The sequence below is a fragment of the Ictalurus punctatus genome, chromosome 17 (assembly GCF_001660625.3).
Source record: "Ictalurus punctatus breed USDA103 chromosome 17, Coco_2.0, whole genome shotgun sequence".
NCBI classification, from domain to species: domain Eukaryota; kingdom Metazoa; phylum Chordata; class Actinopteri; order Siluriformes; family Ictaluridae; genus Ictalurus; species Ictalurus punctatus.
This window is the reverse complement of record NC_030432.2, coordinates 6,910,493-6,922,144: the sequence shown is the minus strand read 5'-3', so window position 1 is coordinate 6,922,144 and position 11,652 is coordinate 6,910,493. Positions and strand designations below refer to the sequence as shown.

Here is an 11,652-nt window from a genome sequence, read left to right as displayed (position 1 = left end):
GGATGAAAAGTCTACACTTACAATAGAGCTTTTAAAAGCTATATCTAAGCAATACTCACAGATTAACACCAGGGGATGTGTAAGTATTGTGTTTTGTCTCACTAATTATTTAACTAGATATATTAACTTAGGTATACCAAGTTTACATTGAAATATACTAACTAGATTGACATACTTAATACACAGGAAACTCAGTGTACATACCTAATTGGGATGTAACGTAAGCACACCATCTATATTGATATCTGTATCTGTTTAGAGCTCCAAATATTCATAGTGCTCCAAATATTTGAAGTGGGCATGGTTCATACTCCTGAAACAATATTTTTGTGTGTATGTGTATACCTGTCTGCAATATTTTCTAACAAATTTAATTGGCTCTTTCTCAAAATATACACAAACTAGTAGTATAATTTAAACCACAGTGATAATGATCAGGTAATTACTAAGGATGAATGAATGATCCTTGTCCATGCAACATGCAGCAACTCACACCACTATGGGAAGAAGGAAAGCCAGCAGAGGTGGTGTGATGCTCTGGGCAATGTTCTGCTGCTATGCCAGTGGCCTCTTTCAGCATGATAATGCTCCCTGCCACACTGCAAATATAATTCAGGAATAGATTGAGGAACATGACAAACAGTTCAAGGTGTTGAATTGGCCTCCAAATTCCCCAGATCTCAATCCAATCGAGCATCTGTGGGATGTGCTGGACAAACAAGTCCGATCCATGGAGGCCACCTTGCAATTTACAGAACTTAAAGGATCTGCTGCTAACGTCTTGGTGTCAGATACCACAGCACACCGTCAGAGGTCTTGTGGTGTCCATGGGACAGAGCTGTTTTGGCAGCACATTTGGGGGACCTATACAATGTTAGGCAGGTGGTTTTTAATGTTATGGCTGATTGGTGTAGGGTTAGAATAAAGTATCATGTCCAATAGCTTTCAAAATTGATAAATAAAAACTTATTATTATTATTATTATTGTTATTATTATTATTATTATTATTATTATTATTATTATATCAAGCCTGCATACAGCTGAATGCTAGAGAACGAAGGACCTTAGATGAATGGCGAAAATGTCTTTAACATTAGTCTTCCAGTTGCTTTGACCTCTTACTGTTTAGGCATTTAAATGGTTTGAATGACTGAAAACCTTCACAGACAATGGAAATAAAACATTTTTTAGCAGAGAAAATGATAAAGTTGCTGATATCATCGTTAACTAAACTCTCTAAACACATGAAGAAATCTTGTAGCCAGTTGATAATAGATGTCATTATACAGAAGTGTTAAAACATCACACAGTGTATGTGATACTTTTGCACAGTGTTCAAGCCAGTATCATCTGTTGTTTTTGACAGTAAGTAATGACTCAGTGTTCGCTAACAGCTCTTGGCATTGCTGGCATGCGAGATCTAAATAGATATGCGATTGGCTCATTCACAACTGCTCCAGAATCAATTTTCCCATAATGCATTAGTGATACTCTGTAGAATGACGTGAATGATGAGGCCGGTTACAAATCAGTGCTACCCTAAAGCTTATTTAAATGTAAGCAAGTTTGGGTAATTGACAATGCTAACTACTTTTGTACAAAAGTTCAAATTGTCCTCGTGTCTCATCTATTGAAGCACGTGTTCAGACGAGACTGTTATGAATTTGATCTAAAAATGGGTCATAAGGTTTTACTCAAACGTGTGGAGTCCATGCCAGCTCAAATGCACACTGTCATTAAAGCAAATAAGGGACAAACCAAGTATTAAGAAGAAACTCAGAAATTCATGTAAATATTTTAAAGATTCTACTTTTCACTCAAGTTGTTGTCACTAATATAATGTGTAATGAAAAGAATGCAAAATAGAAGCATTTTCCCTAGTGCTCTCAGACTTTTGGACCACACTATATTTGTTGTATGTTATTCAGAGAAGAATTTGGTCAAATGGAAAAATCTCTTGGATGGTTGATTCTAATTGTATGGAAACATTGATTGTTATTTTGTTAGTTAAGCTTCTGTTAGTAAATTGGGATTATGACAATTCTAAAAACACTCCTGTCTCATGACTCGTAATAAATGTAAGCTAGTTTGCTAGTGATTAGCTAGTAAGCAAACTAGGTGTCAGGAATGTGATCCTCGGGTTGTGATGTTTCAATAGTACAAGAGAAAAGAAGGTGCCCTTTCCCCGCTACACACTTCCTGTATCAAGCCTTTGGGAGAGTTGCCAAATGGCACACAAAATTCAAATGGAAAGATCTCCGATTTATTCAGAGAAAGGCAGAGTGTATGTATCGTGTTCGACATACAACAGAGACAATGTGTTAACTATTGATTGGCTAGGCGGAAGGGCATATTTGCATAAAACAGGAAGCATATGAATGTACTCTAAGAGAGGAACAACTCCATATATGGCATTCAGGAAGTCATAGGAATGTGGGCAAATGGTATTTGGGGAGACCGTGGCTGCGTCCAAAATTGCGTACTACCCTACTACACAGTATGCGAAAAGCAGTATGCCAGAGGGGTAGTATGTCTGAATTCTCAGTAGGCGAAAAAGTAGGTGAGAAATACCCCGATGGCGTACTGCTTCCAGCAAGATTTTGCAGTATGCACTCGATGGACACTACGCAAGTCAAAAATCCCATAATGCAACGGGACTGGTGCGGACGAGCCCAGAAAAGAAAAATCATGGAAGACAGCGCAACGGCTATTTTTAAGTATTAAACCTTGGTTAAACAGGACTTGTTTAATAATACCCGAATAAATTGTTTACTTGTTGATGGTTTAAACAAAAAAACAGCTGTCACAGGTTTAGTGACAACTTTTTTGTGATCTCCATCACGCCTTAGACGGCCAAGCTAACGGCACCAAATTTACCTCAGCCTTTTAACCCCGCCCACATTACATTACTACTAGAATTCAGTTAACTTTCCTGATGTGCATTTTGCCATTAGTGCGGTTGCTTTAATCTGGTGGTCCCTTTAAGATGTTTGTGTTTATAATGACATCGAAGGTCACATAATCACATGATAATGCCAACATGGCGATTGCATTATGTCCGGGTTTGTAGTCATACTACACACGTACTGATTAGGACGTACTGTTTCAACTGCCGTGCAGTAGGTACTGCACCGAATACAGTGTGTACTGTCACAGTACGCGATTTTGGACGCAGCCATGGTCAGAGGCTTTATCCGCTTATACCTGATTGAAACTGGTTTCATGCAGTGGTGGAAGCATTAACAAAGAAAACAAAGAGGAAAAATGTTAACAAGGGAACCGAGAGGGAAGAGTGGAACCTATTGTAAATTTATCACATGTTAGTAATCCCCTCCAGATTATTCTTAACTGAAGAGATCAGTCAGTGTTGGAGCAAGGCCGTGCTTTTGCTTCTCACTATGTAACATTTTCCACATATCACTAATGACAAAGCAGTACAAACTGTATTATTGCAGTTCACATTCTTTCACCTTTCTGGCTGCTTTTTGATCAGATTGCTATTATACCTTAAGCAGAATCACACAACGAAATGCAATACTTTGAAGCGGACTACTTTTACACGTGAATCGTATTCACGTCTGACACCAGTTTGACATTTAAGTTTTAGAAAGCAATCCCCCGATGATTGTTTTTCATTTGAGAGAGCAAGCGATGTAGGCGCAATGCAATGAGGTGTGGCAAGTAGTCTGGTTACAAGTGAAAAGCATTACTGTTTGTGTATTACATTTCATTTTTTTTTTCCACAGATATGACTGCATCAGTCTGACAAAGATTCTTCTACATACGCATTAGCGTCTCCCTGACCTGCAATTTTCATGTCATGCCATAGTTCTGTCACTATCTACTGACATTTTAAGGTGAATCACAGTGTTTTTGTTCTCATAAAAGGTTTAGGAAAGGAATAAGTAAGAATAGCACCAAGTTATAGGCCTTTTTAAGCCATGGCTGGCAAGTACTTTATTATTTTATGGTTTTATTAGCAGGAAAAGGTTACTTGCAAGGAATACTGAAGTAGAAAAAAGACTGCACTCTTACATTAATGTATGCTTTTTAATGCGTAACCATATATGCTTATTTTAACTGTCAGTAACACACTAGCATAAATAAGAATAAAATTTCTGTGGAGGAAAAGGAGGACACTGTAACTGTAACATTAGCAGCATATGCCGGTTTGAACGACTGTGGTATCACATTTTGGCTTCTGTATTACCGTCGATCAGCCTGTCCTTATACCCATTCATTTGTAATTGTACATGGGCTTCAACTGACTTTCCATTTTTAAACTGCTCAAAAGAATAGGCACTCGAGCGACACACTAGATAGGAAAGGATATCTGGAAATGTAAGAGGAAGTAGCATGTCCAGATTCCTATTCCTATGCTATTTAGTCCCACACCATCTACAAGACAAAATTTTTTGCTTGGCATTTGCCTGGAGTTTGAAGGTAAACCACCTTTTGTATGTCCAAAAATAAAATAGTCAGAAAAGCCACAAGCTTTTCTTATTTACGCTGTGTGTGTGTGTGTGTGTGTGTTTGGGGGGGGGGGTTGTATGAATGTGTTTGTAACATGTAAACAAAGAACAAACTGAATTACAATGGCAGAACGATCGCATTATGGAGTGTAATGAGACATTAATTCCCAAGCCCTATTCAGGACGCATGCATGATCAGGTTTGCAGTGGATCTGCAGCCTATCCATGAGATGGGAATCCACACTGAATGGGATGAAAGTCCATTGCAGCACACCATATACACACACACACACACACACACACTCACACACTCACACACACATTCACACCAAGGGCGATCTGTCATAGGCAATCCACTACATGGATTTTGGAAGGTAGGAGGAAACCCACATGGATGTAGGGAGAACGTGCGCAGAAACGCCACACAGACAGTGGCTCCCACTCAGAATAGAACCCTCGAGCTGCGAGGTTGTCCAAATGACATCCATCCATCCATTTTCTTTACCGCTTATCCTACACAGGGTTGCAGGAAGCCTGGAACCTTTCCCAGGGGAATCGGGGCACAAAGTGTCCCGGGGGACATCCTGGACAGGGTGCTAACCCATTGTGCAGGCCACAGTCACATACACTTTCACACACTACAGACAATTTAGAGATGCCAGTCAGCATACAATGCATGTCTTCTGACGGGGGAGGAAACCAGTGTGCCCAGAGGAAACCCCTGAAGCACGGGGAGAACTTTCAAACTCCACGCACATTGTGGGGAATCGAACCCCCAACCCTGCAGGTGTGAGGCAAAGTTAAATCTAAGAGATCTTTCCAGGCAACAAAAAACAAACAAACAAAAAACAGTTATTATTCTACATGGATTATTATAGTGGCCAAAAAAATGGTATGTTCGTGTGGCACTTTGGGGCAAGTTAAAAAAAAATCATTTCAGCAAAATCAGTTGCGCGTCATAAATGACGCAAACAAGGATCGCTTAAGGATCATACGGAGATCTGGGGGAGTAGAGGACGGTGGTTGGAGAGTAGTTTGCAGGATTGGTGTGCAGCGTGCCAGGGGCGGGGTGAGGAGGACAGGTGGATCCCTGCGCTCGCTGTCTCTTTAAGGTTCGTCTCGTGCCGCGCGCTGTCTCTGCGCACTGAGCTCCTGCGCGTCGCGTCGCGTCTTAATTAGCGCGCGGAGCTCGAGCAGAGCAGGTGCATCACGCATCTTAATCGGACCACGTTCATGCACGCAGCTGAAATGCACCAGAAAGTCAGTTTCTGGAGGTTCGTCATCGTCACCAACGTGTGTCTTCATCTAGCTCCGTCATAGTTAGAATACTGATCTCTCTCTCTCTCTCTGTGTGTGTGTGTGTGTGTGTGTGTGTCTGCGCGCGGCTGCTGAACCCGCAAGAGTACCGTTCAAGTAAGATGCGCTTTTCTCTAAATGCGACAGGTTCGCCTGGTTTTCTTTGTTCCATGCGCACTTCATAACTATGGGACTTGGCGTTGTCAGTGACTGTCCACGCGCTTATTTTGTCAACACCACGCACATATCACTCTGTTGCTGTAAAACCGCACCGGACACGCGGGACAATGGCGTTGCGGGTCAGAAAGAGCTTCCTGCTGTTTTTCATTCAGATCTGCCTATGCACAGGTAAGTTTCAAAAGAAAGTACATAAAAAAAGTTGAAATTAGATTAGTGGTTCTAGTCACTGTTTACAGAATGTATAGCCTATGTTAACTCATTTGCTTATATAGAGAAATATTAATAATAAGAGAGCATTTGCATTTCTTTCGTTAGCTCATCCTGAATGTTTCTAGGCTATATGAATAATCAGCTTTAAGTACGATGTGCCACGTGCAGTTATTAGACTTTAGACTTATTCCTACACTGTATTTTATTTTGATTGGTCTGTTTATCCTGATTGTACGTATTGTATTTAATTAATGATTTATTATTATTATTATTATTATTATTATTGTTGTTGTTGTTGTTGTTGTTGCTGCTGTTGTTTGCAAATAAGCCACCAAACACCATTCCTTCCCATGTCTGCAATGAACTGTACTCTCAGCCTTTGTATGGATCATTTGTGATGCATGGAATGGTGTAAAATTGGCATGTGTCTGTCCAGATGTTTCACCTACAGTGCTGCGTTATGCATACAGACTTGACAGCAACAAAGGTGCAGACCCCTAAAAACGTTCATATAATTCAGCAGCAAGCAAAAGTGCTAGAGGCATCTGATCGGATAATCAGGGATGTTCATCTAAATCAGTGTTGCATCAAATCTCTGAAGTCGTCGCATTATTGTCTTATTGGGTTACACAGGGACAGCACAACAACATTACGCGTATTAAATGTAGTTTTTCATTCTGAACAGTGAAACACTCAGCGTTGCTGTTTAATCCACCAAATGGACCCATGGTAATTTAGTACTCTAGGTGGTCCAGTATGTGAACTCAGTATGAAGTCAGTTCAACAATATAGGTGTCAACACATGATTTGAGGGGAACTCAGATGATATTATGGGCGTTGGCTTCTCATGAGAATGAATGTATAATGTATAATTAATGTAAGATCCAGACATAGGACCTCTGACGAATCAACAGCTGCACTGTTGAATTTACTCATACAGTGCACAATGATCACACATCTGTGCTGGATTATATTTCATAGTTTTCATCAGAACCATAGTGTGTTCATTAGGTTGTAAACACTGGTGTCTAGATTTTAGCTTTTTACTACATCTATGTAACTAACATGATTTACATGAAAATGTAAAGCAGCGGAAAGTTATGGCCACCACTTAGCATTGTACAAACTCCAAATTCATAGCAGGTTGAAGAACCTGTCAGAGTAGTCATTTGCCACATTTTTATTACTGAGAAAACATTTTAATCACTCGACTAAATAATACATTTCAGATTTACCTGCAGCCTTATTCAGCTAGTTCAGAAACTGTTCATGTGCAAATTGTATAACTAATAGCCTGACAATGTTGGCTGAGGCAAATGAGTGATAATTTTATCATGCACGTCAACGTTCCTATATCGGCCTTATGTATTAGGCGAGACAGAAACTGCAGCACATAGCAGGGTTTTTAAATCCACATTAGAAGCTTGCCCCGGGCCCTTTACTGTAGACGGACTTGTTAATGCAATGAAAGAGCTGTAAATATAGAACATTGCTGTGGCTTTTTCTGCCCTGGCTTGCTGCCTTGTTTGCCAGTTAAATAAAAGTAGTGTGCAAATGAATGTGTCAGCTCTGTAGGCAGTGTGAAACATTTGTTCACTGAAAAATGATTTGTTGGTTGAACTTAAAAAAAAAAAAAAAAAAAAAAAAAAAAAAAAAGTAACTGAACTTTGTTGACTTAAAACAGTTTGTTGGAGCAACTTTGTTGATGAGATTCGGCGAATTTTATTCATGACAGGCTATAAAGAAGTGAGCAGTGATGTGGGGGAGTTTGTGCTTCATTTGTTATGGCTATGTTCAGAACTACTGTACCATAATGATCAGTATGTTAGTGTGCTACTCCTCTGACACCTGTTATAGTGTGGTAGTATGTGTTTTGAGGTTTTAGCATAAGAAGATATTATTATTATTATTATTATTATTATTATTATTATTATTATTAATACACAAACTGTCCAGTACAGATACACACGTACTGTATATCAAAAGTTATACTGGCAGCTTTCCTCTTGAGTTAAGTACAAGCATGTTCTCCTTAGGTTTAAAGCACTACATGGCCTCATGCGTCAATATTTCACCAAGTTTCTGCATCATTAGAGCTTCAACACTTAGGTCCTGGAGTGTTGTTCTACTGGTGGTTCCTAACATCAGAACGGCTTAGAAGTAGGGCAGATTCAGTTTTTGGCCTGCAGTCTCTGAGACTCTGTGTATTCTTACTTGTATATTTTAGGTTCTGCTTTTTTATTCACTTTCAAGCCCCAACTAAAAGCATGTCTTTTCTCTCAATATGTTCACCTCCCGTCCAACTCCTGTAGCAACATTAAGATTTAAAAATGACTTTGTGAGATTTCGTAAGGGGATAATAGAGGCACAACTTGCTGTGAATAATAATAATAATAATAATAATAATGGGGGCATGGTGGCTTAGTGGTTAGCACCGTTGCCTCGCACTTCCTGGTTTGGGGGTTTGAATCCCACCTCTGCTCTGCGTGCATGGAGGCTGGTAGGCTGATTTGCAAGTCCAAAGTGTCCGTAGTGTATGAATGGGTGTGTGAATGTGTATGTGATTGTGCTCTGCGATGAGTTGGCACCCTGTCCGCCTTGTGCCCGACGCTCCCTGGGATAGGCTCCAGATTTCCTGCGACCCTGTGTAGGATAAGTGAAATGGAAAATGGATGGATGATAATAATAATAATAATGCAAAAGAATAATGAATATTCTTGTAATTATTAGTAGGGCTGCAACAACTAATCGATAAAATCGATAGTAATCGATAATTAAAATAACAGACAATGAATTTCATTATGGATTAGTTGGGTCTGTGATGTCAGTGTGGATACCCCCCACCCCCCTCACCCCACCCTTGTTGTTGTTTTCTTTGTCAGGAGTATTTTGTATATCCGTATAAATGTATTTTATCACACTACGCTACAGTCAATCATTTTAGGCCATGCCATTTTATTACACAAATGATGCGAGTCTCAGTGGGTTTTTTTTTTTTTCCTTTTCTCTGGGGAAAGCTAATGTTTTATTTAGTTTTCCGCTGTTCGTTTAGCAACAGTCAAATATTCGTAAATGGCAGTCATTCAAACTGGAATTGCTCATTCTACCAAATTGATTTGTGTAATGTCGGGAGATTAAGCTGATGGATCACCGCAGAATTTTTAAATCAAGCACGGCATAGGGAAAGTGTTCCTGGAGTCATTAACATATTAGGGATTAAACTGAGGATAGGCAGAAAACTCCTGTGTGGTTTGTTCCATTCAGTGGCTTTAAGTTGTTCATGGGGGAACAGACCACTCTGGTTGAATGGAGTAATAAATGGCATTACACAAACAGACCTATTGGAGATTATATCATGTAATATGTATGTGTTCTTGTGTTGTAGTGTTTTGTGAGATTGCCTATAAAATGTCCCCTTGCATTAGGATGCCCCTTTTCAGTAACTTTTCTTTTATAGCTCTCATTTTATTTTTCTTAGGTCAATATCAAACATCGCATAAATTGCGCTTTTTATTCTAGTGCGTTCATTTGAGACTGTTACTGTATTATTTACATATCTCTAAGGTACACCACTTTGGAAATGCAACCCTCTCTGGCCCTCATCTTCAATCAATTAGTTTAACAAGATCCTATTTAGGCTTTGAGGAGGCAGCCGGAGATGCATGTTTAATATTTATTAATATTAATTAATGAGAAGCATTACATAACGGTGTAGCTTGTAGCCATGCTGTAGATACAGCTTGTGTTACTGGTGTTACAGGAGAAAAGACTCAGTTGTGCCTTGTCTTTTCACCAGCACTGGTCTTATGCGCCACTGGAGCTGTGTGAATGCTTTGATCGAACAACAATTGAAGTTAACTTCTGACACTCAAGGCCTCAAGATTAATCCCGGTTTGTTCTGCTCTGGTAATGCCTTCCAGTGTTATCACTTACTACATCCCCAGAGGAGTGTCTAAAATGGAAGGGAGGGAATTGATGAATGCTGGCGGGTGTGATTGAAAACCCGCCCTAGGGTTCTGATGATATACTTTCATTAATGTGAGAAATTATAGCATGATATACTTTTCTGAGTGTATTTATAGAACACTCACCAACTGCAGACAGTCGTAGATCAATAAACTGTTAACAACCACCTGTGACATCACATGGTCAAATTAAAACGCAGTAGTTTATTGGTTTGGAATTTTAGCCCATTGTGTCATTATTTTATTTATCTAATTTTACCACCTAGACTTACAATGCAGTGAATGGTCCCCCCTTGATATTTTCCTATTTACCTCAGAAATGTGTTCAGATATGCATACTGAGAATTTACTTAGCATTTGTGATCAGAATCATTAGAATTTACTTTTCATTTTTGGCGTGACAATAATTGGTCTGTTTGTTTATTCTGAAGTGTCATGGTAGCTGTGTATGTACTGTATATTTATATGGAAATGGTTATGAAAACATCTGTTTTAAAATATTTGACTAAAAACCTTTTTGGGTTATTAATATGTTCTGTTCATTATGGTTTTTTGAAAGAGCTGCTCTCTTTTCTCTGCGTTCGAGCTGTCGGGTATGAGCTTATCCTTGAGACGCACAGCAAGAATAATTATCCGGTGCTCCTTCATTAGAGGCTGTCACACACTCCTCTTTTACCAAAGCACAGAGAGATGTCTCAAACACTCAGCTTCATGGAAAGCAACCCATTATCCTCCTTTGATTAAGCTGCTGTAGAACATATTGTCTCTCTTGACATAGTGCACTGTGATTGTAGCAAAAATGTCCAATATTTGTTTACCAGTACCTGAATTAGTCTTATATGGTTTGTATATGAACTCGTATGACTGTTTCCCTAAATCATTTTGGGGGGGATCGTTTTTGTTTCATCATGACATATAAGAGCAAGTCATGCTGGGGTTTTGAGGTAAAATAACTGTTGAATATGCTTTTAATGAGCAGTAATAATGAAAAACTCTTGACTTGTATTGTTTTACCAACTCTAATTCCTCTTTAACATGGTTTTATCTTGATAATATTCATAGATTCTGACCTTTTTGTACTAGAATGAGGATATGTTTTTCATGGAGAGGATGGCTGTAAGTTGCACTGGTTAAAGGCATCTGCTAAATGCTGCAAATGTAAATACTTTATGTAATTGATTTAAGATGATAACCATGTTTTAAAAACTTTTTTCCTATAATGATCGAGTTATTGATACTGTACTTTGATGATCATAGTTGTTTTTGTAAGTTTTTTTTTTTTTATTATTTTTTTTCTTTTTCTTTTTTCACAGCCTCATTTTCAATGCCATTATCCTCTTTTCAACGATGCCATAGCAACACAACTCAGTCGGCCATGAGGCGCTCATTTCCTGGAATATAAGAATATGAGATATGTTCTATCTGTGTCTGGCTCTTATCTGCATCTCCATCTCCCTTCAGTCCCACGAGGGAATGTGCGGTTTGTTTTCCGAGCTTTCTTTTTCCCGACAGCAGCCGTGCCAAGCCC

At 39.1% G+C, this 11,652-nt stretch overlaps 1 protein-coding gene across 2 annotated transcripts in view; it reads left to right on the top strand.

The window, feature by feature from the left end:
• Positions 1–5,488: 5,488 nt before the first annotated feature.
• zgc:77784 (Ig1_Robo domain-containing protein) overlaps positions 5,489–11,652 on the top strand; it is an 81,924-nt gene continuing 75,760 nt past the window's right edge. For both annotated transcript variants that reach the window (XM_017490164.3, XM_017490165.3), the window contains exon 1: positions 5,489–6,117. In XM_017490164.3, the coding sequence (XP_017345653.1) occupies positions 6,057–6,117 (61 nt within the window). In that variant the 5' untranslated portion in view covers positions 5,489–6,056. The remainder of the gene's footprint in view (positions 6,118–11,652) is intronic.